Here is a 27,734-nt window from a genome sequence, read left to right as displayed (position 1 = left end):
AACTATAAAAACATAACTTTTCGACGTCAAATTATAGAGATACAACTATTGTTATGTAGAAAATAGTCACATATTTAAAAAGAAATTTACGAAGTGCGTATGTGTGAAGAGTAAAAAAGACTTGAAAATCAAATATTTGTGATTTTGAGCATAGGAAGAATAGTAAAAATTATGGAGCATTTTGAAAAAATACATTAAACAATTTTTTTTTAAGATTTTAAAATCAATAGCTCATAATCTTCATAAATATTCAAGCATTAAAAAATTACAATTTTTCATAAAAAATACATGATCCAATGATTAATTCTTAACAAATTCCCCATGTCAAGCACATCCACTTGTTGGATTTGCAAAAAAAGTATTGAAAATTCTCATATTTCTAGTTCTATTCTAGTGACTATATATAGTGCTCACATTATATGATGCACTCCCACTGACAGCCACCCATCTTGGTGTTTCTCAAGATGGGTGTGGTCTCCTAGAAATGTTGAGATGGGTGGTGGTAAGCTGCAACAATGCATAAAAAACCTGCTTAATATTTAATATATTTATAAAAATCAGCCTAACTTTTTTTATTTTACAAATACTGGCTTAATTAACAAAATAATTCTCAAATGGCCATGTTTAAGCTAAGTAAAAATATTATATTACCCCTCGACCTTCTTTTTTTACTATTAACCATTCATGTTTTTTAAGAAATTTGATCAAACAAAGGGTGTCTCCCTCTGGTAGCTCGATCGCTGAAACCTTAATCCTCTTCTCACTTGTTGTTGAAGATGTTCCTCAATGCACCTGAAGATCCAGCAAACTAAGGCATCCCCGTTGTATTCTTTCTTTGTTGTTTACATGAGAAAAGGAGCTACAACATCGAAAACTCTTCTCCATCCACCTCCCAAAACCATACACCACCACCACTGATCAACATTCACCATCCTGACTTCCCAAGACCACACAGAGAGTTTATTTTTTATCGCTCATGTTTCGATATTTGGTTCAGTGTTGTATCATTGCGAATTGGCTAATTCAAGCTGATTTGTATCATATAGGTCAAAAATCGATATTTTTTTAAGGTTAAAAATAGTTTTCAGTCTTTTTTAATATTTTTATTCACAGTTGGCAAACTAGTGACTCAGGAGTAGGGATGGCAGTGGACCCGGGGAAAGCGGGGCCCCGCCCCGCCTCGCCCCGTTTGGACCGGGGATGAAGGGTATGAAACGGGGATGGAGGCGGGGACGAAAGTTAAAATCCATCCCCGTTCAGGGGTGGAGGCGGGGATGGACGTGCACTTTTCCCCGCCCCGTCCCTGCCTCATCCCCGCCCCGACCACTTTTCCCCGCAATATCCCCGCCCTGCCCCGCCTCATCCCCGTTTGAACCGGGGATGGAGGACATGAAACGGGGATGGAGGATAAAATCCATTCCCCGCCGGGGATGGAGGCAGGGGTGGAGGATAAAATCTTGAGGCGGGGCGGGGGTGGAGACCTTGTCCCCCACCCCGCCCCACCCCACCCCACTGCCATCCTTACTCAGGAGTCAGATCGCCCAACCCTTGATTCATGAATCAGCATCGACTCAGTAACTCAGACTAGTCAGGACTATGCATTTTTTAGTGTTAATATATGAAAAAAAATTCAAAATTCATATTACAGAGACATCAATGACTAAGCTATATAAGTATTCAATCATATATAATTGTTAATATTTATTATTTAAAAACATATATTTCTATATCAAGTATTCTTTTACGAAAATGATGCATAATTATAATCACAAAATACATAAGAGGCACGTAGATCGTCAGTCCTGAATTGGTGACCCAGTTGAGGTCTGATCTGGGTTTCCCAACTATGATTTTATTGACACATTATCTGCTGGTTAGAAATTGACCAATTCACTTTGATTCGTTCCAGAGTCTGAATCGACCCATTAACTGAATCTTTTTGAAAACCAATTCAAACCTGATTTTGATTGTTTCAACATTGGTTTGGTTAGTCAATGCCAATAGAATTTATTCTCTCATTTGCACGAGAGTTTGAATCTCATGAGTAAGGATGCCAGTGGACTGGGGTGGGGAACAAGGTCTCCACCCCCACCCCGTCTCAAAATCCTACACTCCATCCCCACCTCCATCCTCGCACGGGTTTTGATTTTAACCTTCATCCCAGCCTTCATCCCCATTTCATATCTTTCATCCCCGGTCCAAATGGGACAAGGCGGGGCCTCGTTTCTCCTAGGTTCATTGTCATCCCTAAAGAAGGATTGGGGACGGAACAAGGCGAGGATCGGGACAGAGACAGGGAGGGGCAAGGAAAAGCGTAAGTCCATCCCCGCCTCCGTCCTCACATGGTTTTTTATTTTAACCATCATCCCCACCTCCATCCCTGTTTCATGTCCTCCATCCCAGGTCCAAACTGGGTGAGGTGGGCTGGGCCCCGTTTCCCCCCCCCCCCCCCCCCCCCCCATTCCTCTGCCATCCTTACTCATGAGACGTTACTTAACATATACCAATGTTGTCAGTATCGGTACTGGCCCTGTATCGTTTGGCCAACGATTCAAGTGAATCGTATTGATACTCGAGTGAATCATTTTCAATGGACTAAAAAATAATTAAAAATATTACGTGTCACATGCTAAAGTCATTTAAATAATATTAAAAAATAATTTTAAGTATTTTTTTTTTACATTTATTAAAAGCCTTCCTAAGTAACTCGACTCGAAGCGTCTTAGAGGGAGTTATCAATGTTTCGGATTTGGATAGAATTTCCAACCGAATCAGGATCATTTAGTCGAGTTGGTAACAGTATCCAATTAATATTTATGACCAAGTTCAGTATAGATCTTTACATCCTGAATCCGAATATGAACTTGATGGGCATCCAAATCTGATTATACGTAAAAACTATATCCATTTAAATCAAACTCCAAACCCGAGTAGGTCAGATTAAGTATTGCATGCATTAGAACCGAATGTGACCCGTTTACATCCCAATCATAGTTACTCTCAGATACCATGCAGACGGGTTGGACATGATTTTAGTCGAGCTTAACCCAACACTAGATCCAAATTGCAAAGAGTGGATCTGGTTTTGGTTATGGACATGTCTCGACTCTGATTTTAAAGTTTAGGAATTGGGCAGATCTGACACTATGATACTGAATCTGCTAAAAAACAGGTCAAATATATTGATTTTCATGTGGAATCGTTAAAACAAATCTCGGTTAAACACGGTAACCCGAATTTATGGATCCAATAATATGGATCGGATCCAACTCAAAAATGGGTTGGAGCCCCAACTAATTCCCATCCGTCAATCGTCGCAAGTCACTGAGATGATGATGAGGTAATCATGTGATTGTGCAGCCAGGACACTACATCAGATCCATGGGCAACCGTCCATCTCGACATAGCGGGCACGGTTCCTCCGTTCGTTTAAGGACCGTTAATCTGAAGATGAACGGTTGATTTCAAAAGAGGACCAGGACTAATTATTCCCATAATTTTTTTCCATGATATTCCGCTCGGTGACGCCCTATAAATACCTCCGCCCGGTGCCGGATTTTTCTTTTCCCTCTGAAGCGGCGTTTGGCTGAAGCGCTCCAACTCGCTCCCACCGTTCCCTCAGAGACTTTCATGTCCATCTTGCCCTTCGACGCCAAGGGATCCCCATCGTCTTCCGCAGAATCGCGCACCGAAAGCCCTAATTTCCACAATGGACTCCTACCGCCCTCTGAATTCCTCCGTCTTCCCGGCGGCGGCAGTGGAGATCTCAACGCCAATGGATCGGATCCCGTCACCGCGTCCGACGGCCTCTCATTCGGTAGCTCCGGTGAGTTTTCTGATCTAGTTCGTGGAGAAGTTTTTTCTGGTTTCTTCGCGTTCCTTTGCTCTCCCGCTGGTGTCTTTTGCATGTTAGGGTTTTGTTGTGCTACGTATCATGTGTTGATTATGGCGTTTTCCTTTAGATTCCTGTGGAATGTAATTTGTTCTATGTTATGCGGAAGATAACGTGCCAAAAATTTCCCTTTTTTGTTGGAATATGTTGTTTTTCCTGGTTAGGGTTTCATTTTGCAAGCAAGCTAGGTCGTACACTTTTGCCGGTTCCAGTAGAAGTTGTAATGTGATGGGAATCTAAGAGAAGTGTGTCGATTTCACTGAATTGGAGCGAGATTTTATAAGGAGGCTGGATTGTACGCTGCTCTGATGATGCACTTGAATTTTGAGATATTTTCTTAGTAGTCTTGCTTGCCATTAATGGAGGCCGCTGCGTTGTATTGTATCCATAAAAGATGGTCATATGGAGGGTTTTTCATAATTTTTTTGAAGTTACCAACTTATGAGTAGTCGGTATCCATTTCATGCCTAATTGCTCCACATGTAGTTCCTTGAACCACATTTCTCAAGTGAACAAATCAAGTTTTGCTGTTTGTATGTCTCTCAGAATGAGAAAATTTCTGGATTGTGGCCGATTGCTGAATTGTCGGTTGGTATATTCCATTCGGTAGTTCAGAGAACCATCTTCCACAGATTTATTCAAGTCTACCAATTTAGTATGAAAACGTGTTTTAAACAAATTAAGTAAGATGATGACGAAAGCATCCTGCATCAGATTGTAACAGGATCACATTTAGGTCCTTTCTAACAAATATAATGAAGAATAACAAGGACGAAGAAAATACTCAATTTGCATAACATGATATAATGAAGGATAGCAAGAATATTTATACACGGAATAACAAGTGAAGGCATCAATAACTTGTTCAGAAATGGGGCAATGTTGGAGTATTGGGACAGTCCGGAGTTTCAATGATAGTGGATGTAAACCGATCAATGATGGGAGATCATGGTGATAAAGAACATTGGCAGATCAACTGGAGAAACTGCAACCTTTTGTTGGTGGCTGCAAAAGTGGATCATGCAACTTGTTGTGGTGCCATCTTAAGAAAATAGATTGGATGTAAATATAGAAGAAGAGAAAGGAGATATGGAGAAAAAGCAATTTTATACATGCTTTAGCACATGGTTAACCTATTTATGCCAAATTAGGTTGAGTTATTTTTTTTAGAAAAAGTTTCAATGTGGGCCGTCTCTTTATTTTTTTGAGTACTTGAATAAGGCCAACATGACTAGAGTCAAACATGCTTAATGCATAAGCTGTTCAAGAGAAAGCACGAAAATCTATGTAATGCATACACATGCATTGTATTATTTTTCTTTTGTCTATATTGCTGCTCGATAGAAGGAAAAGGTAAAAAAAGAGGATACACCCTTAGGATGTGTTTGTTAATTTTTCATGCCATGGATTTGGGCGGGTGGAGGTGAGGTGGAATTGGAGTCCGTTTTCCCTGGGGGAAGTGGTTCACATCTTTGAATAGGGCGTGTGGGGCTTGTGGCATGCAAACATCCCCTTAAATTTTATGGTTGGACAATGCGCAGGTCTTGGTCAAATATGGCGGGCTCGTCAACATGTAGGGTCATCTGGGGGCGAAAGCAATGGCCTAGGACTAGCCCAAATGGATAGGCCAAGAGTCATTCATGGGTTAAAAGGTAAAGATAGGTTGGCCCATCCCATGTCTATACGGGGCCTGGCCATGGGCATCCCTCAGGGCCCAGTCTGATACCCTCCCCCACCTTTAATCAGCATCACCAGAAAATAACTATTCATGATTGTTTTTCATATTCTGATATGGTAATATTGTACTGTATAAATCTTTGTAAGTCACACACACACACATCAACTCATACCTCTTAAAAAGTGCATTTTTTTTTTAAATAAATGCGAAAATATTCCCAGAGATTCGGGGCCTTTACAGTTCCACTCCCAATTGAATAACCACACACACCACAATAGAGCTTACACTTATCATCCATACCAAACCAAATCATTATTCATTTATTTGAAAGAAAGAATGTTTAAGCAATAATTGCAAGAGACATATCAAAGTTATTTATATGACTTAAAAGTAAGTAACGAAAAACTGAGTCACACTGTCCCTCTGTGAAGCGTTCGGCATGAATGTGACACTCGTAACTCTCTCAAAAACTAGTCGTTTCACTGATCACCTGTGACTGCGAAAAAACATAGAAGTAGGGTGTTAGAACCGAAATCCTGAGCACATGTACTTCTAATGAAACAAGTGAGCATAACGAATACAAATAAGATTTCATGCAATCATTTAGAGGAATGCAATGATGACAATTACATAATTCAATTTAAGCATTTATGCAACAGGTGACAACTTCTAAGCATGAAGAATCATTTAAGCAATAACAGAGATCACAATTTAATTAAGCAAAATATTGGAGATTAAACATTATGCATCCACCAACATGTAACAATTAAGGGAATAGATAACATATGCATGTTCTATTGCATAGCAGAAATATGCATGATTTATGTACAATGCATGAACATTTCATTATCTGTTTCTCTTTCCATATGCATGCCCTATTAAATGCATATAATTTAAGTTCCTCTTTTTAATTACCGTTGCTTGCGGATACACCAAACGGGTAAAATCTTCGAGGTCAAGTTAGGTTCCTAGTGTAGCTTAACACACAACTTGTATTTTATTACTAGGTTTCAAACTTAGCCCTCGACCGATATCAGGAAACAACACCATCCATCAGAACATTAGACCTCTACATCTAATGTCGGGGACACCAGAGACACCTCACGCCCACAAGTGTCACTTTCTTGGTATGCCAAAACAACAGCTGTGTCAAAACACACCACCCCAAGGTCAAATGGCGGAGTCTCCCTAAAACCGTGACCAGGAGAAGAAACCTCAATATCGGGTTCAGGGGACAAAAGTAAAGCCCACAGAGTTTTTGTATCCTCACAGTCTCCCTAAGATCGGATCTCTAAGATCCACATTCTCCAGATGGGAGATCCCAGAACGTATATTACACTGTTCTTAATTGTAATCTTTTTATTTAAAAGCCAATTATTAAGTTTTGCAATTCAGCATGCAAAAATAAGGCAAAAGCTCGCATCTACCCCTGTGAAAACTATCATGGGACTCCCGCCCGTGGAAACACATAGAACAGTGCAATATAGTGCAATAAAAATAAACATGATTTTTGCGATGCATTTAAACAATTAAAAAAAGAACAAACTTAAGCTCAAGGCTTTTCAGGCCCGTCGTGATTCCTTTAGACCATCGATGCATCATACGCAAAAACCATAACAATTTGCAATGTATGCAATGATGTCAACATGCTTCCAAATGCATATTTATATATGTCAATTTAACCATGTGCATGATATGTCACATTCATATGCATGTGTTCACCATTCATGTGCATGTGCCTTTACGAAATCATTCCACATACATACATTCACTCATGAATCATCTCAATTGAAACAAGTGAACAACTCATGCATTTATGTACCTGCGAAACACACATCAATTCATGTATGCATATGCATTTGAAACAAACTTCATATAGCATGATGCTTAAGCACGTCAGATCAAGTCAAAGCATATAAATAATTTCAAATCTTGACATGTCTCGAGAACCAAAATACATGCACACCACACATTCTGGAAATTTATATGCACATTCAGAAATGCAAATATGTATCATGTGTAGTCCACAAAAAAATATTCATAAGCATGTCTTTGTTCAATTCAGATGCATACTCAAGTTAAATGCATACTTTTATTCATGAACCAATTCAAATTAAAATATGTGAACACACACGCCATGATGTACGTGCCAAAATACATCAATTCTATGTATACACATGCAAATGCAAGCAACCTTGCACTAATGTCTTAATCAAGCATAACATGTTGATTCTAAGCATAAGAGAAATACCATTCTTTCCTTGATTCACCTTTGGCAAAACATGCATACAAGTATAAAATCATGCGAGTGTAGTAACAATAAACTTTCATGATCCATGTTTTCAATGCATGCACATGCTCATACATTCCCATGCGTAGAAATAAAAACTAAATCTTTAACACGTGTAAACCAAGGAATAACATAAACACTTTTCATATGAAAATCTGCATATAGCCATACACAATTTGCTGAGTCAATGAACTTGAAAACAATTTTGCAAACCTAATTACCACCTAAGCATTGATCTTAACTATGCCAAAAGAATCAATTTTATAAGCATCGACCAAGCCATTCAAACTATATCCAGCATGAACCCAATTCAAGAACAAAAAACACAGATTAAGGTGTATATATATATACAAGTATAAATCTTAATCATAACAAACAAAAATAAATCTCGATCATAACCCAATATGAGTCCGTTTTTGTATAAAAACTCCATACACAAAATTTTATGTGTAAAGAACAAAAAACACCCATATAAAAGAGGATCTATGGATCCTCATCCAGTGAACACGTAGAATCACTCTTTAACCATGGATTTGCACTAAATATTGCATGGAAATCGAACCAGTATTCGATTTCTCACATAATTCAAAAGAAAGAACCTGTACCTCATAATCGACGCTTGGAAAAAGCTCAGGGATGTCGATGGCAGGAACGACTCAATCAAGGTCGTCGGAGGTGTCTGCCGAACATAGAGAGAAAAACACAGCTAACGTAACAAGTAGATCTTGAGTTTGATTTAGAGATCATTTTAACAACAAGACTTCATGCCCAAAAACAAATGCAAGTTGGTCTGTCATAGGGTCTGGACCTGGTACAAAAATACTTTTTTTTTATAAGCCAAATACAAAGCTGACCCCTATATATAAGTGCACACACAGTATGATTTGTTGAACCACACACATAGCTCTGTGTGATTAAGTGTACCACAGGGATGTACGTGGTCCCAACACAAACCGATGTGTTGGATTACTGTGCACTAAATTCATATACATCGTACCCTTTTTTTTGTATGACAGAATTGCAGCCATGCATATTAACTATCTAGCTAATGTAAAATAACCATGCTACCTACCATCAATTTGGAGAAAACACAATATGAGTTGAAATCAGCATACGAAAATCACTACCTATTGGTTACACAACATTTTATAAAGATGATATAGTCGAATAAACGAAATGGGGCCTGAATCAACATTTAGCAAACCAAAGACCCCCAATCTTTACTAGTTACTCAAACAATCTAAGATGCATCCAGATTACGTGATAGGTAAACACGATCTTATGCAACTAATGTGTACGAGTGTACAGAGATAAACGGGGGCAATAGATAATCGTATATGGGTTTGTTTGTTTTTTCTAGAATATGCAAACACCATTGTGCAGGGTGTAACCGAGGTTTTGCATTTGCACCACATTAAACCCACACCGATGGGTAGCTTACATGCTTGAGACAGATAGGCCACAAAATCATAGCAAAACCTTACTGAATCTGAAATTCCCATGCTTCGATGATTTGGGGTTTCCGACACCTTAACCCCAAAACTGATTCCCTTCTTATTAGAAATCGGAAACCACAAAGAAGTTTGATTTGGGGAAATCCCCCAAATCGGTTTATTGGGGAGGGTTCAGACAACCCTTCAAGCCGAAATCGAAAACCCACATAGCATGCCCGACAATCCGGTATACCCGAAGAAAAGAGACAGTAGGACCTACCTGTTCTGGCGAGATGAAGGTTGCAGCAAGCTGGAGGATGCTTCCACCGGCTTCGGCTGCTCCGGCGCCGTGAAGGAGTTCGAGAGGGAGGCGAGAGGCAGAGACGGGGAGGAGGGGAGAGTGGGAGGAACGAGAGAAAGATATGGAATTTGTAGGAGGGTGGCCCCCCGAAATGGAAGGGCTGATACCCCCACCCCGGTGGCTGCGCAAGCACCCTTCTCACCATCGACTTGTGTTAGGGTTCTGAATGAACCCTAACGCCCATTTTATCGGGCCAACACAACTTTAGTATGGTGCCCCTTTTTTTTTATAACTTGTTAGTTACGCGGGGCGCGGTTCGGGTTCGGATCTGAGACCCGCGATCTGGATCAGAGGATCCTTTGCTTATTAGGGTCTGCGATTTGGATCCATAGGTCTCCAGCGGTGTGGACCCGCGACAGCTTTGCGGAGTGGATCCGAAGGCCGGATCCAACTACAGCTCCACGTGTTAGGTTTATTTTATGTTTTATATATATATATATGGTTCCTTTGTGGATCCTGGATCCGAAATGTGGATCCCAGTTCCAATTCAGAAAAATACATATTATTTTAAGATAAATTTAAGTAATTAATAAAAAAAATCGAGGTTATTACAATATATATATATATATATTTTACTTCGTTCAATGACATCTTATAATTTAGATCTGTTGTTATCCTACTTTGGTACTGTGGAGTTTCTTTTTTTCCTATGCAAAGTGGAAGCTAACATAACCTGCTGAGGCTAAAACCGAAGACTGTGCAGGTCAAGCAATGCCTCATGAATTATTCATCCATGTATAATGCCTCCAATCAGTGGAGACTTTTGTTTGTGATATATGCATATGGTTAATTTCTAAGTTGGGATCATGTAACGCATTTTTTTTTTCATTGGACAGATCCGATTTCAGTGCCTGCAGCTGATTACAGTAGGTCATCCAGTAGAGTAAGTTGGTAGTCTTTACTTTGTTTCCTTTTTTCAATGGTCATACTGCTGTTTTATATGTTAGATGCGGTCATTCATGTTTATGTATTGCACACATGGATGCATTGTTATGTTTTTTCATCTTAGTTCGTCATTTTTCTAAAACTTGTGTAATTTGCTCAGGTGACTACCGTAAAAGGTCCAGCTATGAGGAAAAACTTTGGACAAAACCATTCTGTACATTCAGGCTGCCGTACTTCAGAGCAGGGAGGGCTGTCTTTCCAAGTTAGGTCTGAACAGCTCAATGGAAAACAAACTGGGCATTATACAGGGACTGGTAGCTTGCAAAACAATCTTGTACATCAATCAACAAGGAAAAGTCAGACAATGAATGGCAATCATTTGCTGAATTTTCATTATGATCCCATCTCTCGCCCTCAACCCAGGGTCTTCCCTCCAAGAAGGCAGCAAAGGATAAAACCTTACAACAAGGATCTATTCCTTCAGGCAAACTACAAATTTGTCGTATTAGATGTTGATGGTCATGCAATTAAATCAATGGATCCAGATAAAATGTTAGAGTGGGAGGACATTATCTGTGTAAGGTATTCTTCTCCAAATCCTGTACAGTGTCCTATTTGCTTGGAGTCTCCTCTCTGTCCGCAGATTACTTCATGTGGACATATATTTTGTTTCCCTTGTATTTTGCGCTATCTGATGATGGGTGAGGAGGACCATAAAGGTGACTGCTGGAAGAAATGCCCACTTTGTTTCACAATGGTGTCGGTTAAAGATCTGTACACTATTTATATTGATTATGTTAAACAATATCATGTTGGAGACCATGTGAAATTTTCCCTTCTTACTCGAGCAAAATATTCGATAGTTCCCTTTGAGAAAAATCCACAATGCAGTGAATTTAGTGATGACAGTGGTGGTTCTTTCTATGACACCTTTTCAAAGCTCACTGTGACATCAGATGTGGAGTTGTCAGTTCGGGAGGCAAAACTTGAGCTTAATGATTGGTTAAGTAAAGCAGAGGCTGGACAGGTTGAGGACTTAGCGCAGTTACCATATGTCTGTGCAGCTCTAGAACAGCTAGACCTGAGGAAGAAATCGTGGACTGAGCATCGAGCTTTTAGCAGCAGTCCACCAAAATATTGTGCAACTTCCTATGCTAATGCCAAGCCTTGTAAATACATCCCAGATAAAAAGCTATCTCATGTTACAAAAATGAGAAGCGTGCATGAGAGCAGATCTTCTGCTGAAACTTTGTACAGTAACCATGAATCTTGTACTAGTGGATTAGACAGACAGACAGTGGTCAAGGAAGTTGAAGCGAAAGGTCCTCGTCAGCTAAGCTATCTACCTGAGCCATTTGAAACGTCAGAAAAGGTGTTTTCCTTAGATGAGGATGACAAAGGCTTCCAGAAGCAATCTGGTGATGGAAAAGACATACGAGAAAAAGATCATTACACTTTCTACCAGGTACTTGAATTTGCATTCTAACGTATGGATTTCTTGTTTTCTTAGGCCTGTCAATATTTTGCATGGGTTTGTAGTTTGACAGTATTTTGTCCCTTATTCTTTGTCCTTTTTTCCCCCTTTTTTCTGTTTGTTTGTGGTGAATGATTTGTCATTGTTTTATGTTATCTAATAACATAAATTTTTTGGTTGGAAAGCTAGTAAACTTGTCTCACTTTTACTCTGGTAGTAGAACTTCTGAACGGAAGTGCATCATGTTTTTTCTAATCATATCCTTTAAAGGGAAAGTTTGTCTAAGAGAGCTGACAAGTTAGGAATCTCTTCCAGCTTCACGTTATTGTGTCATGTGAAAATAGGATAATGCTTATGAAAGAAATTCCTCTGGAATCTTACACTATATTCCTATGGCTATTAAATCATCTTAATATCCTTTTGTGATATGGCTATTTGGGTAGGACAATGATGTCTTTGGAAAGAGGGAGATTGGTGGTGGTGGTGGGGGGGTGCTTGGAAGGTGGAGGAAAGTGCTTAATGTCAGGCAGCAGTGAGTTTGTTGGATTTTTTTTTTTGGATATTCAAGCTGGGGGTGATAACCTTCAATGGTATTCAAACTAGTGGCCCGTCTGTTAAGACAGGGCAACTCGAATGAGCCCACCTGTCTTATTCAACCCTCTTAGTGGAGGACTTATCTTTACAAACACCAAATTAATGAATAATTCCATGTTGATGCACAGCTATGTCACACGGACTCGGCTCCAAGGTCGCCGCACCCGCGTCGACACGCACCGACACGGGTGCGGCTCGGACTCGGTCAACCCGACCCTGGGTGTGGTCAACGCACCCAGGGTCATTTTGGTCCATTTTTTGGAATTTTTTTTTGATTTTTTTTTAAATTTTCTGGGCTACAGCTGTAAGGGAAAAAACCCATCACAACTAAAAAACCTGTACACTTTCAAGTTTTAAGTACAGAATGGGCACAACTCAAGTTTTTGTGGTTTTTTCCTGTATGAAGAAAGTGAATTATTACAGTGTACGAAGAAAGTGCCCAAAAGTGAATTATTCCTGTATGAAGAAAGTGTACAGAATGCCTTCACAACTCATCACCTGTCCCCTAATGGGCACAACTTTGACCGAGTCTTATATATATATATATATATTTTTTTTAATATATATATAGCCGAGTCCCCGTGTCCAAAATTTTTGAAATTGCGCCGCACCCGCACCCGCACCCATGTGACATAGATGCACAGTAACATTGCTTTTCATTCAGATGGAGCTCCATTGGAAGTCATATCTTCCAGTTATGTGTCGTCCATAGATTTTCTTACCAAATAGTGCCTGGAAGGCTTTTATTTTTTAGGGATTAGCACATTTTATTAGTGGATTGTTCACACTAGGATAGGGATGGCAGTGGACCGGGGGAAAGCGGGGCCCCGCCCCGCCTCGCCCCGTTTGGACCGGGGATGAAGGGTATGAAACGGGGATGGAGGCGGGGGTGAAGGATAAAATCCATCCCCGCCGCGGAGGCGGGGCGGGGGTGGAGGATAAAATTTTGAGGCGGGGCGGGGGTGGAAACCTTGTCCCCCGCCCCGCCCCACTGCCATCCCTACACTAGGATAGGGATGTCTATTCATAGATCTCTCTTGCCTCTGCTGTTATTTTGTTGCCCTCTTCCATTTATATATTCCATCCCTAGATAGTTGAGTAAGTATTTCTCATAACCTGGTTCATAGGCTTAAGTTCATGGCATTTGGTGATGCCTATGTTATATACTCCTCATTTTTAGGCGATTAGAAGAGCTATCAAGCACGTGGTGGGTGAGCATTAGGGTAGCTGCATATTCTGCCTAGCACACTGTTTTAGGTGGTTAGGCGAGCTATCGAGCATGTGGTGCATGAGTAGTAGGGGAGTTGCAGATTCTGCCTAGCACACCGAGTAGAACCAGGCAGTTTTGTACAGCTACGACAGAGGCTTGGAACACTTTGAACCACACACAATGTTGGACGTGGTGGGGCTGAGGGTGAGAGTCCCTCCTTGCATGGACTTTGCTGCTGTGGATTGTAGTTCACGGGGTGGAGGGTGCATGCAGTCAGAGCACATAGAAATGGTGGAGCAGGATTGTGTTGAGGCATGCGTGGTGGGGGCTGCGAAGAGCTGCATGTGCCACAGGTGCGTGAGGGGGAATTAGCTCCTGCATTGTGTGAGTGTGTCCTGGCAGGGAATAACTGCCCTGATGTTAGGAAGATGCGGAGCAGGTGTGATGTAAGGGTGAGGTGGGAACGGGCCAGGACATTGGGAAATGAGGGAGAAGGGTCAAGGAGGGTTGCTGTGGGTAGCTTCTCTATTGGTGCAGACAATACATCAATGGTGGTCGGCTGGAATTGTAATCACATAGAAGAAAAGTACACAAGAACACAATAGGCAATAAGCCAATACACAAGCACTATGGGCAATACAAAAGAGCCACTAAGGGTAAGGGCAATACCAGTGTTATTAAAAACGCGCCTCAAGGCGCAAAAAGCGCGCCTCGCCTCAAGGCGAGGGGCTTTATGCCTTGAGGCGCAAGGATAAGGCGTAAAAGCCCCGAGGCAGTGCACCTCATAGGCCATGAGGCGCACGCCTCGAGGCGAGGCGCGCCTCAAGATGAGGCGCATATGCCTCATTGTTTTTGGTCAAATAAGGGTCAAAACCTTTATTTGACTAAAATTTAAGGCTTAAACCCTTTTTATTTTGTTGGTAGATCTCTCACACAGCCTCTCTCTCTCTCTCGTCTCTCACTCAGCCTCTCTCTCTCTCTCTCTCTCTCGTCTCTCGTCTCTCGTCTCTCACGCAACCTCTCTCGCCTCTCACACAGCCTCTCTCTCGTTTCTCACCGAAAACTGGTACTGTCTCTCTCTCATCTCTCTTTTTTTTCACACGCAGTCTTAGCGTAAGTTGATTTCAGAAACTTTGGAGAGAATTTTTTTTTACAATTTTCAATGTTTAGAGTCTACGTGTGAAAAAAAAACATGTGAACTTCTCTCATTTTTTTTTCACACACATGTTGATGATTGTGCTTTGCAATTTTGTTCTGAATCTAGTGCTCTTTAAATTTACCCTGCTTTTCCTTAAATATGAAATGATGCAACAAAAGCTTAAAGTTTCTAACGTTACACACTTGCAATTTAGTCAATATCACAAGAAAAATATGTATTAGACTGGTCATAGCCTGTTCCATTCAAGAAAGTCAGATTATGTGAACTATATTGTGTGTGCTTGTGCACGTAAGTCTCAGGCTACCCTTATCACTCATTCTTTTGCCTTTCTATTCTTCCAAATTTTGAACTTTTTCTGTTGGCAATGCCAAATGAGAACTTGTCATTTGTCTGCCTTCATGCTGCTTAAGCAGTAAAAACGAGTCAGTTGATTGATGAAATACAAATTAGTATCCACTATTGAATATTTACTTTGCAGATTATTACAATTTATGTAGTATGGATTTAATGATTGATGAATATTATTGTGTTGTATGACTGACTATTTGTTCGTTTATTTTTTCTGAAACCATTATCACAATTTAAACCTTTTTTTTTGGGGGGGGGGGTAACTTTCAGTCATAGTCATGTCTTGGTTGTAGGTAAAATCTTTGTTCTTGGGATATTATAAGCTTTTAGATAAATCTTGGCAAAAATCTCTATACTAAAAAATACAATATAACAATAATAGTAAAATAAGTAGGTTTCAGTAATTTTCTTTTCAGTAATGTAAAGAGAACACAGAAAATCTCTTAAAAATAAAAATAGAAACTAAGAGTACTTGTATTTAAGATATAGAAAGCATAAGCAAGGAAAAGTTTTGTAAATATAGTGATAAATATCAGGGTATTTTAGAAATGTTTTCAACTTCTAAAAGTTTTAAGCTTTTAGAAGTGATAATTTTTTTATTTATTTATAATTTTAGATATTTTTTATAGTTTTTTAAAGTTTTTTTTTTTTAAATTGAGGCTTACGCTTTACGCCTCAGATTTTGGTGGAGCGCCTGGTTACGCCTCAACGCTTTTCACAACACTGGTATATATATATATAAATTTCAACAAATATACTTGTATCATCACCTTTTGTATAATTTTCTTTTTATTTTGGGTCCAAAATGGACAATTATGACCTTGGGTGCGTTGACTGCACCCATGATCACCTTTTGGACAATTTTCTTTTTCTTTTTTCTTTTTTCTTTTCTTAACCCTCTTTTTTCTATATTCTTTTTTCCCCTTTTCTTCTTCTCTATTTCTTCTTTTTTCGTTTTTTTCTTATTCTTTCAGGGATGTGTCATACTGTTGCTTATCTCATTCAGGGATGAGTTGGGCTTGAGCTCAGCTTGGTTAAACATGAGCATGAGCCGAGTCACAAGCGCGGTCTACTAGTAAACGAGTTGAGCCCGAGCTTAAACGTGCATTGTTCGGTTTGCTTGGCTCGTTTATCAGTGCTAATTGTTGCCTGCGAGACCTGATTGTTTCTTTAAATTTGAGCAACAATGGCTGTATGACACATCCTTTTGCAACGTCATTAGGTCAGAGTGAAACGCCATGATCTTCGGCAAGTGGACAAGCTTATTGTAAAAAACTAACCTGAAAAAAAAATGTGTTAGTCAAACGGATTATGAAAGTAGCATTTAAAATATTATGAAAAAGAACATAAATAATGCATATTTATTTTTGCTTTTTTATTTAGTTGATTTTTAATATTTTTGTGATGCTTTACGCCTCGCTATGCCTTAACGCTTCTCACAAATATATATTTTAATAGGAATGGTGTGAGGATGGTGATGTAGGGGAGAAGAAGCTGGCTTTGGGCATAGTAGGGATTAATGGGGATGGGGAATGGTGCAAGGGAACAAGGAGAAATGAGAGGGAGGTGAGGAGGTAAAGGGTTGCGGCTTGTGGGGTTAGCCAATTGGTGCAGCACACCAGTGGCTTCTCACCTTGGTGTGGGAGGGCGTAATGGTTATGGTGAAGTGGAGACAAAGGGGAAGATAGGCAAGAAACAAAAAGAGGTCTCCTTTGAGGTGGAGCAACCTCCAAACTAAGTTTCTTTCATTGATGCCTTCTACTCATTTACAATTGTATATATGGCCTTCATTCTTCGAAGTTTGAACTCTAACTATGCCTCCAAAACTTGCCCTATTCTCAACCATAACCCGACTCAAGGGCTTATTTCTTCCTGCTGTTACATGCATTGTTCCCCAAGTGAACCTATGCCCTGCTAGCACGATGGACCCAGATTGAGTGGCCTTCAGAAGGGTGCTAGCACTATGTCACACAGTTACATGTGTTTGTCCTTTATTTCGATGCTGACATGTTTGGACATGGATATGGAACACATGGTAGACATAGTCAAAGCTGTGAGGAACAGTCAGTATTGTGTCTGACCAAATCCATATATCAAATTGTAACTCTATTTCAGAATTTCACATGCACAATATGTGTGTGTGTGTGTGTCCTGGTGCCCTAGTTTCTCGAGCTACTATTTCGTACCAAGCACATCGATGCCATGTGCCTTACTCTTGTTCATGTCTATGCAACACAGAGTGATGCACAACCTGTTGAAGTCAAGATCTAGTGCGTTATTTGCTAGTAAATTGTAAATCTTTGTATCCTGGCAGCTGTCTTTCTGACCTTTCATGTTGGTGATAATTGATTTCTATAGTTATAGCCCTTTTGTTATATCAATATAAATTTTTGTCATTGAACTGTCCATAGAGTTTTTTCATCATAAGTCCTCAAATATTTAATGTCATTGCCGTCTCTAACTCTAAAATGTAAGGATAATTTTGTGTATGTCCTGTAATGAAGTAAGCGGAACACTTACAAGTCCAACAATGGACAAAAACAAAAGGAACAAACAAGTGCCTACACAAATTCACAAAGGGATAATGCCAAAAAGGCAAATAAAAGATGAATATTATTGAGAATAAGTGAAAAAGAGTACAACAAATATGAAGGGGAACTCCCCTATTTATACACAACAAGTGTGAGAGAGGGGCCTTGGGAGCTCCACCTCTAGGAGACGTTGGGGAGCTCCCAACGGTCATAAATGTGACAGTTGGAGCCCCAAGGACTCCAAAAGTGGAGCCCTAAGCCTCTAACAAAGAAATGAAAAAAAAGAGAAAAAAGAGAAAAGAAAAAAAAAGAAAAAAGTTGTTTCTAAAAAACAACTTTAAGAAAAGTAAAAAGATTAAAATGCCCCTATCGGGCAATAATACATACATATATATTATATTTATATTTATATATATTTTTAACACCCCTTCAAACTTTACGGAGAAAAAACCGAAAGTTTACTAAGGAGAAAAAGAAAACGAGGAGTAAGAATAGCTTTGGTGAATAAGTCGGCCAGTTGATACTCCGATGTGACATAAGGCAAGGTAATAGTTCTTAAATATTCATCACAAACATAATGACAATCCATCTCAATATGCTTTGTGCGCTCATGGAAGGTATGATTTCTTGCAATATAAATTACACTTTTGTTATCATAGCACATCTTTGATGGTGTTGTGATGGTGATACCCATATCATTGAGAAGTCTTGTAAGCGATACAATGTTCATGGTTGTGGTAGCCATTCTCGATATTCAGCTTCAGTCGAGGATAGTGATACTTCTTATTGTTTCTTGCACCTCCAAGAAATCAACGAATCTCCTAAAAAAAATACAAAAACCAGTAGTTAAATCAAGAGATGAGAAAGAGGATAAGAAAAATCCTTTTGAAATGTTGTTCTTAATATATCACACAATACACATTATTGTTGCCATGTGCACGATAGTAGGAGCATGCTGAAACTGGCTAGCCGTATGAACAACATGAGCAATATCAGATCGAGTAATGGAGAGATAAGTGAGAGATCAAATTAATTGATGATATGGAGTAGGATCATCAAGCCAAACAACATCTTCGAGTCTTAATTTGACATTTATGACTTCTCGGTTCTCCACCTTCTTTTCATTTGAAACTCCTGACTTAGCACATATGTCAGCATCTAATTTCATTTGGGAGAAAATATATCCTCTAGGGGAGTAGGCTACTTCAATGCCTAAAAAATATCTCAAGAAACCCATGTCAGACATATCAAAAAATTTCTTTAAGGTTGATTTAATTTCAATAACTCCTTTATCGTTTCCTGTGATGATTATATCATCAACATATAGAAGAAGAATCACAATAGTATTACCTGTTTTCTTGACAAAAAGAGCAGTGCCAGTGTAACAAGAAATAAATCTCAAATTAATAAAAAATGACTAAATTTGTCGTACCAAGCCTTATGAGCTTGTTTAAGACTATACAAGGCCTTTTTCAATTTTAAAACTTTTTATTTAATTTTACCCTTTAAGGAGGGTCCATGTAAACTTTCTCACAAAGTTCTTCATTCAAAAATGCATTTTTGACATATAATTGAAAAATAGACCATGTTTTAATACACGCAATGTCAATGAAAACTCGAACACTTGTCATTCGTGCTACAGGGGTAAAGGTTTTCTCATAATCTATTTCATATTCTTGAGCATACCCTTTGGCAACTAATCTAGCTTTATATCTTTCTAACGATCCATTACTAAACATGCTCTAAAGTTTTGAGAGAATGAGTCATATGAGACAAATTTACTTGGTGCATTTGAAATACGATTTGATTTTCTAGGTTGGGATTCATCTAAAGAGATAATTTGAGAGAACTTGTCAAAAGCACATGGATAATGACCCTCTCTTCGTCTAGTATACACGTGTATTAGTTGATATATGTTCATTCAAAGTTTCATATTGAGCAACATCCTTATCCTTATCATTGATAGAATGCTCACTATTGGAGCCATTATCAAGAGGTAGACTCATCATTTCGTGGCAATAAATCAAATAGACAAGAATAGTTGATGTTTTCTCTAGGTTCTTTAATATTAATCCCACTCTCATTTTCAAGAAAAGTAACATATTTTGAAATATAAAGCTTGTTATTTATTGAATCAAAACATCAATATCCTTTTTTATTTTCTCCATAACCTAAGAAAATACACTCTAGCTTTTAGAGATAGTTTGTCATTTTTTGAGTAAGTATATAACACTTACAACAAAAAATTCTTAGTCTTTTAAAATCGGGAGTCATTTTAAAAAGCTTTTCAAATGAAGAAACATTGTTTAATAAGGACGAAGGAGTTCTATTAATCAAGTAAAATGAGGTTAGAACGGCTTCGACTCAAAAAGTTTTTGAAACATCCTTGAAAATTAAAAGAGTCTTAGTGGTTTCTATTATATGTTTATGCTGTCTTTTCGCTAATCTATTTTATTGCGGGGTTCTAGGACATCTTTGATGATAAATCCCATTTTGTTTTAAGTAATTTTGAAAATCATTAGACATGTATTCTCCTTCCGAGTCCGATCTAAGAATAGAAAGGTTGCTTAGGAATTGATTTTGAATCATTATGTGAAATTCTTTAAAGAAAGAAAACACATCGGATTTATGATGCAAAAAATAAATCCATGTGTATCTAGTAAAATCATCAACAAAAATGACATAATATGAGTAACCTCTTTTTGATATGATTGGAAAGGGATCCCATACATCCGAATGAACTAATTCAAAAGGTCGTGTAGAGCTAAAAGTTCTTTGAGGAAAGGGGATTGCTTTCATTTTTCCAAAAATATAATCTTTACAAATTGTCTTTTTTATTACATGCATTCTCAAAAATGGAAAAAGAGACATCTTTGAGAAGCTAGGGTGGCCAAGCCTTTTATGCCAAGTATCAATACTTTTGATATTTACAAAATTACAAAATGACTTGGGTGAAAGACTAAAAAAATTCATAAAATAAAGATCGTCTCTCCTATGGCCTTGCCCAATAAGCTTCCTTGACTGGAGATCCTGCATGGTGCAATTTTTAGGTGAGAGAAATTTTGCAACCATGATCGAAAATTTGAGAAACCAAAAAAATGTTTAAACTCAATTTTAGAACCACCCTTATTTTTGGAACAAAAAAATTTCGAGAATGTTTTGAATCAAGAGTTCTAATGCTTTCTATTTTTAAAGAAGTTTCATCGGCTGTTGAAACATAAGATGAAGAAGGATTATAACAAACTTTGGAAAGTACATTTTTATGCGGTGTCATATGAAAGGAAGCACCTGAATCAAGAATCCACATACCTGGAGGTGATGAGGACGATGAAATGGCGGCACCCGTTGTGGAGGATGATTTGAGAAGAAGTTGAAGCGCCTCCGATATTTGAGTTAGAGTATCTTTAATATCTCTTCCATTTTTTTCTTGTTTCTTCTTTCTTAGGAGTAACTTCTTCAATTGTAGCAACTTTACCTTTAAGCTTGTGACATATCGGTCTAATATGACTCGGTTCATTATAATGATGGCAAGTGACACCTTTCCTATAACCACTATTATAGTTTGACCCATTACCATAGCTATTAGATTTTACAAAGTGTAGTGGCTTATAAGTTTTAACATTAAAGCCCGGCCTAGTAACGGCCAAAACGTCATCATTCTTAAGAGTCATGCCAAGATGAGTTTCTTCTTGGCATACCTCGGCAAGAACATCTTCAATAGGCATAACTTTGGTCCTATGAAGAAGAAAAGTTCTTGTTCAAATTCCGGTCTTAAACCATGAAGGAATTGAAAAAAGTGTTCTCTCTCAATTTGCTCACGTCTTAATTCGATATCTTCGGGAGCCACCCATTTAGGCTCAAGGAAAGCTAATTCATCTCAAAGATGGGATAAAATACTAAAATAGTCACAAACACATATACCCTTGAGAAATAACCAAGCTTCGTTGGCTCTTCTAAATTTAGCAATGTTGGCACAAATCTTTATGTCAACATTGTTCATACTTTCCCAATCCTCTACCTTTATTTGATGATCATTGATAGCTTTAAGACGATCATCCCCAATGAGAGTTTTTTTGACACCTCCTTCAACTTTGGTGAGCTTTAGTGATGGTTCAATAGAGGTCTCCATCACAAAACCCCAAAGTTTCTTTTCTCTAAGATGATTTTCCATTGCCGATGCCCTAATCAAGTAGTTTGATCCATTGAGTTTGAAGTAGAGCTCCACTCTTATTCATGCTCCATGACGGTAAGATAACACCTTTGTCACAAACTTTAAGCACCACAACAAATGCTTTCAAGATCAAAAGAACCCAAATGGCTTTGATACCATGTAATGAAGTAAGCAGAATCACTAATAACAAAGTGTAGAACACTTAAAGTCCAACAATAGACAAAAACAGAAAAAACAAACAAGCACTTTAAGTGCATATACAAATCCACAAAGGGATAATGCCAAAATGGCAAATAAAAGATGAATATTATTGAGAATAAGTGCAGAAGAGTACAATAAATATGAAGGGGGAACTCCCCTATTTATACACAAGTGAGAGACTATGTCACAGGGACTCGGCACAACAGATGCCGCACCCGCGTCGACGCGACACGCCGGGCGCGGTCAACACGACCCTGGGTGCGGTCAACGCACCCAGGGTCATTTTTGTCCACAATTTTGGGCGAAAAAAAAAATTTCCCCCCGATGAAAAGGAGGAGGATTAGGGCAAATTTTTTTTTTTGCCCTAATCTCTCCTCTCTCTCCCCCTGAGCTCGAGCTCTCCCATCGCCGCCCCAGCTCCGCTTCCCAGGCTCCTCCTCTCGGCTCCTCCTCTCCTTTCGCAGGTATGTCTCTCACTCTCTTCTTGGGTCGGCTGGGGAGGGGTTGAGCCTCCCCTGCTCCCTCGTTTTTCGGCACAGGAGGGGCCGAGCCCCTCCCCCATCTAGCTCTTTTTTTGGGTCGACAGGGGAGGGGCCGATCCCCTCCCTTTTATGTTTTTCTTTTTTGGGTCGACAGGGGAGGGGCCGAGCCCCTCCCCTTTATGTTTTTCGTTTTTGGGTCTTCAGGGGAGGGGCTGAGCCCCTCCCCTTTATGTTTTTCTTTTTTGGGTCGACAGGGGAGGGGCCGAGCCCCTCCCCTTTATGTTTATCGTTTTTGGGTCGACAGGGGAGGGGTCGAGCCCCTCCCCTTTATGTTTTTCTTTTTTGGGTTGACAGGGGAGGGGCCGAGCCCCTCCCTTTTATGTTTTTCGTTTTTGGGTCGACAGGGGAGGGGCCGAGCCCCTCCCCCATCTGTTTTTTTTTTCTTTGGGTCGACAGGGGAGGGGCCGAGCCCCTCCCCCATTTGTTTTTTTCTTTGGGTCGACAGGGGAGGGGCCGAGCCCCTCCCCCATCTGTTTGTTTTTTTCTTTGGGTCGACAAGGGAGGGGCCGAGAGGATGTACTTTGGTATGTAATTTAGTTCTTTTATGCAATACTTATTTGATTGATATTTAGGTCGATTTATGTAATTGCTTTACTTATTTGATTGATAATTTGATATTTAGGTTGATATACTGCATGCATGATGAATCATATTATGAGTTTATGACAATGTTTACTGTTAAATGTTAAATTGTTAAAACTTCAAAATTATATATATATATATATATATATATATTACATTTTTGCCCCTGCCGCACCCCCGCACCCGGGTTTTTTGGAAGTGCCGAATCCCCGCACCCGCTCCCGCACCCGCACCCATGTGACATAGGTGAGAGAGAGGGGCCTTGGGAGCTCCACCTCTAGGAGAGGTTGGGGAGCTCCCAACGACTCCAAGAGTGGGGCCCAAGTCTCTAACAAGGAAATAAAGAAAAAAGAGGAAAAATAAAAAGGGAAAAAGTTTCTAAAAAACAACTTTAAGAAAAGTTAAAAGACTAAAATGCCCCTATTGGGCAATTATATATATATATATATATATATATATATATATATATATATATATATATATATATATATATATTTAACATGTCCATCATATCACTCTGTTATTACTTTATTATTGCTTTGTCTTGATTCAAATTGTTTGACCTGCAAGCTATTTCAATCTGGAAGATGAGGCTTGCCCTTCTCTCAATGGTAATTCAATGATGATGGAGCTCCAATGAACGTTGGAGATCTTATTATTATGTAGGAAGAGTTTGAGATAGCTAAAGTATTTTGTTGCAGTCTATGGAATAAAAGAATAAAATAGTGTACTTATTTTGCATGTGTCACTTACTGACACGCTTTGTATAACTTCATCCTTTAAAGTTTGAATCAGCTCTCAATTTATGTTCTTATTTGCAAATTTCAAGCTGTTGTTTGATATTTACTTGGTTCTCCCAGTGGATCAGTTTGTGTTTTCTAAGCAGTGTATTTTTTCTTTGTTTATTGATGTTGCAGTCAGTGGATGGTCAGCTCCTTATTCTTCATCCCCTAAATATGAGGTGTCTTCTTCACCATTATGGAAGCCATGATTTGCTTCCCCCCAGGTTCTCATCTTTCCCATGTGTAATTTTAGTAAATAGCTGGATAGTATGAATATCATTTAAATTGTTAATTTTCATTCTTGTTTATTTGGGATTTCCAATATTCTAAGCATAATTCTTCTGATGCACATGTGCGCTGTTTTGATGTCGATGTCTGGGCTTGTGTCTATGATGGTTAATGGCCACAAAACTTTGTGGTTAGGGAGATGACACTGCTTTTTACAGTGAGTGGGTAGCAGCAGTAAATAAAGAAAATGAGTGTTTTTTTTATGTGATGAATGTTTATGTTTACTACGCAAAGCAGTCTCTTTTTTCAAAGGAACTTTTCGTCTCTCCCTGTCTCTTTCTCAAAGATGCGGGCACAATCAGATGCTGACTTGAGTTTATAATTTTTTTGAAAATGGGCGTGATTTTTTTAATTTTCAATCAATATATTTTTTGTAATTTAATACATAAAAATACATTTTTAATAAAATACAATTTATAATTATTAATAAACTATTGAATTATTAAAATATTATTCATACATGTTGAGTAGGGCTGCAAAACGAACCGAGCAGCTTGAGTCTATTCTCAGTTCAGTTCATCATTAACTCATTCGTGTTCGGTTAAGGTAACTGGTGAGTGAATCATGAGCAGCTAGATTAGCTTAAATGAGTCTAGCACGAATGGAGGGTGTGCCCTCTTAGATTTTGTTAATATGTATTTCAGGTTCTTATTTTTTCTTCATATACATTCTGTACTATACAGGCCCCTTCTGAAGTTGTGTTTTTCCTGAATACCGAGTCTAAACCTAAATTGCTGCAGAATTGGTGGTGAGATTTTACAGTTGGAGACAGTAACCCAGTCGGAAGCCATGAGGAAGCGCTATCGTTTCTTAAGTCACTTTTCCTTGACTACCACTTTTCAGGTTGCTTATTCATTGTTGTACTTTTCCTCATTCATGACAGGTTATTGCTTCTTTCTCTTATCTGTCTTTCCAAATTTTATGCAGTTTTGTGAAATAGATTTGAGTAGCATCTTGCCTCCTGAAGCACTATCTCCATTTATGGATGAAATCAAGAAGCGTGAATTTCAGCGCAAACGTCGTGCCAAGCAGGTGTGGATACATATATTACTTTGGGGTGTGCACTTCCGCACCAAAGACTAAGTTTGATCCATATATTACTCTTAAACAAAGATAAAATACAAGCTTGTTTTATAGCAATAGTAATTAATCGGTAATATTTTTCCTTGTTCACTAATAAATCGACTAATTAAACACATGTTTCTATAATCAATTTGATCCCCCAACCCAATTGGGGGCAAACGCCTACCAAAAGACCACTTGGATTTACGAAAGGTCGCTTGAATTTATCCATGGTTTATTCCTTCTCTAAAATACCATTTCTTCATTCATCTGGTTGTCCAATCCCATGCTATCATTCTTCAGTTTGGTCTTCTGCACTCAAAAAAGGACATTCAGAGAATTTGTGTTTAGATTGACGAAGGTTCGACTACCAAAAGTACCCAGATGCTCAACAATCTGCCCTAATTCCTGAACCAGAGTAGGGTAAAAATTGATAGGATTCAGTTACACCTTGGATTTGAGTTTGACACATTTTTTTGGATATGAATCTCAAAATAAAGCCTGAATCTGTTTTTAGATTGGGTTCCTACTTTTGTGTTCAGAACCTTTTCGGATATGGATTGGATTTGATCAACCATGATATGGCCCATACCCATCCGTTTTTTCACATCTAAGATTTGCAAGGCACTACTATATAGACTGATCAAATCCAACTTTTGTATTGCACGTCATATTAACTTGCATAATGATGGCGATATTGGTACATCTACTAGAAAGGTTGTCAACGTCAATGCTCTGCCTCTATGACTGGGCCAACTAATAAAAGAATAATTTACCCTCTTTGTTTTGATATCATTACTCCAAAACCATTTGTGTTGATCATCTACTTGACAGGTCTGTGTGATCACTGTTGTCTGTCTACTGGATAGTGTGCAGAGTAAAAATCAGTACTTTTTTCCTGTTCGACATTTTAACACATTCTTTCCAGGAAATCTTGATCTTTCTGAACTGGCTGCCTGCTCTTGTTTTCAGGAGGAAGAAGAAAAGGCCAGGGATATGGCTGCTGAAGCTGCAGCTTCCATCTATCCAAGACCTGTACATTCCTTCAATAATCACACAACATTCTCGGAAGATGACTTTCAGGGTGAGTTCTTGTGCTCTTGTTATCTGGAATCCATGGGAGGATCATTTACAACAATTCGAAAAAAACTTTCTTTTAAAGTATATACAGAATGAATCTAATTTTGATTGCTTGTTTTAATAAAGCTCTGGCAAGCTCTCCTGTTTCATCCACCAGTCCTCCAGTTGGCGAAAGGAAACTGTTCTCTGATGTTACTAGACTTGGTTTTGCTGCTGCATATGATTCTCCTTCTCTAAGAGCTGAGCAGTCTGCTGATGTTTCTAGTGCAGCGTATGGTGAAGCTTCTTCCCAAAGCTGTAAGTGAAAGCATATTGTTGATGATGTTCTTGAATATTTGCAAGGCTTTAGAATAATAAATCTGGTTGTTATGGAGTGGTTAATATTAACTCAGAACATTCCTAAACTGAATTAGAAGGTACCTTCATCTTCAATCTTGCAGCTATGCCTGCTTATTCTGGAGCTTCCCCTTAAGAAGTCAATAGCCTCTGGTTTACAAAATGTTAGTTTCGTGTTACATATAAACAAGTTGACTAAGATTTCATCATCACACTTGTCAAGTCTGCCCAAGCACCGCACCATAATCGGTCAGGTCAAGAGTGTCTATAACAATCGAAGTTTCATATTTGGCTTGGTGCTGTAAAAGCAAATTCCATCTCAACAAAAGTCGTTCCGCAGATGGTGCAAAATTCAGTACTTGTGTTATTTTTATGCGTAGCGTTTGGGGTGCAAGGCTTTGTCCATAAAGATATTCGTTGTGAATAGATATACTATTCACTGTGTGTGCGCATGCCGGGGTGGGTGCGCTCGCATGTTCATGCTGTCTTTTCTAATGCTTAATCAACAAATTTCCACTGGTTAGTTGGAATCTTTCCCTCATTTGTTCATGCCTATTTCTTGTTTGCAGGCCCAAGGAGTACGACCACCTTATCATTTGCAAGCATCATGTCTGCGGCAGCTAATTCTTCAGGTGATCCGGATGTCTTGAAAATGAATGGCCTTGGAAAGAAGGGGAAGAAAGCAAGCAGGGTGCTGCTGTCAACTGCAGGTGGACGTCGCTATTGACTTCCATTTTTTATGTTCTCCTGTAAACATCAATCAATTGAGTTGTTGTGCATGTTCGTGGATATAAGGCATTGTAAAAATTGTTCATACAGAGATCTGTTGATTGCA

The 27,734-nt window shown here is 38.9% G+C and overlaps 1 protein-coding gene across 1 annotated transcript; it reads left to right on the top strand.

Moving 5' to 3' along the window:
• The first annotated feature begins 3,561 nt into the window (after positions 1-3,561).
• Positions 3,562-27,734, top strand: LOC149851519 (uncharacterized). The gene is made up of 9 exons (XM_090001038.1): positions 3,562-3,826; positions 10,491-10,537; positions 10,700-12,004; positions 24,269-24,357; positions 25,162-25,264; positions 25,349-25,453; positions 26,456-26,567; positions 26,690-26,860; positions 27,469-27,734. Exons 1-9 carry the CDS (start codon positions 3,631-3,633, stop codon positions 27,624-27,626), a joined length of 2,286 nt encoding a protein of 761 aa, XP_089857164.1. The 5' UTR covers positions 3,562-3,630; the 3' UTR covers positions 27,627-27,734.

Source organism: Nuphar pumila, chromosome 1 (genome assembly GCF_984573655.1).
Source record: "Nuphar pumila chromosome 1, dmNupPumi1.hap1.1, whole genome shotgun sequence".
Classification (NCBI taxonomy): Eukaryota; Viridiplantae; Streptophyta; class Magnoliopsida; order Nymphaeales; family Nymphaeaceae; genus Nuphar; species Nuphar pumila.
Note: the sequence above shows the minus strand (reverse complement) of the source record. Positions and strands in the feature narration are given on the sequence as shown.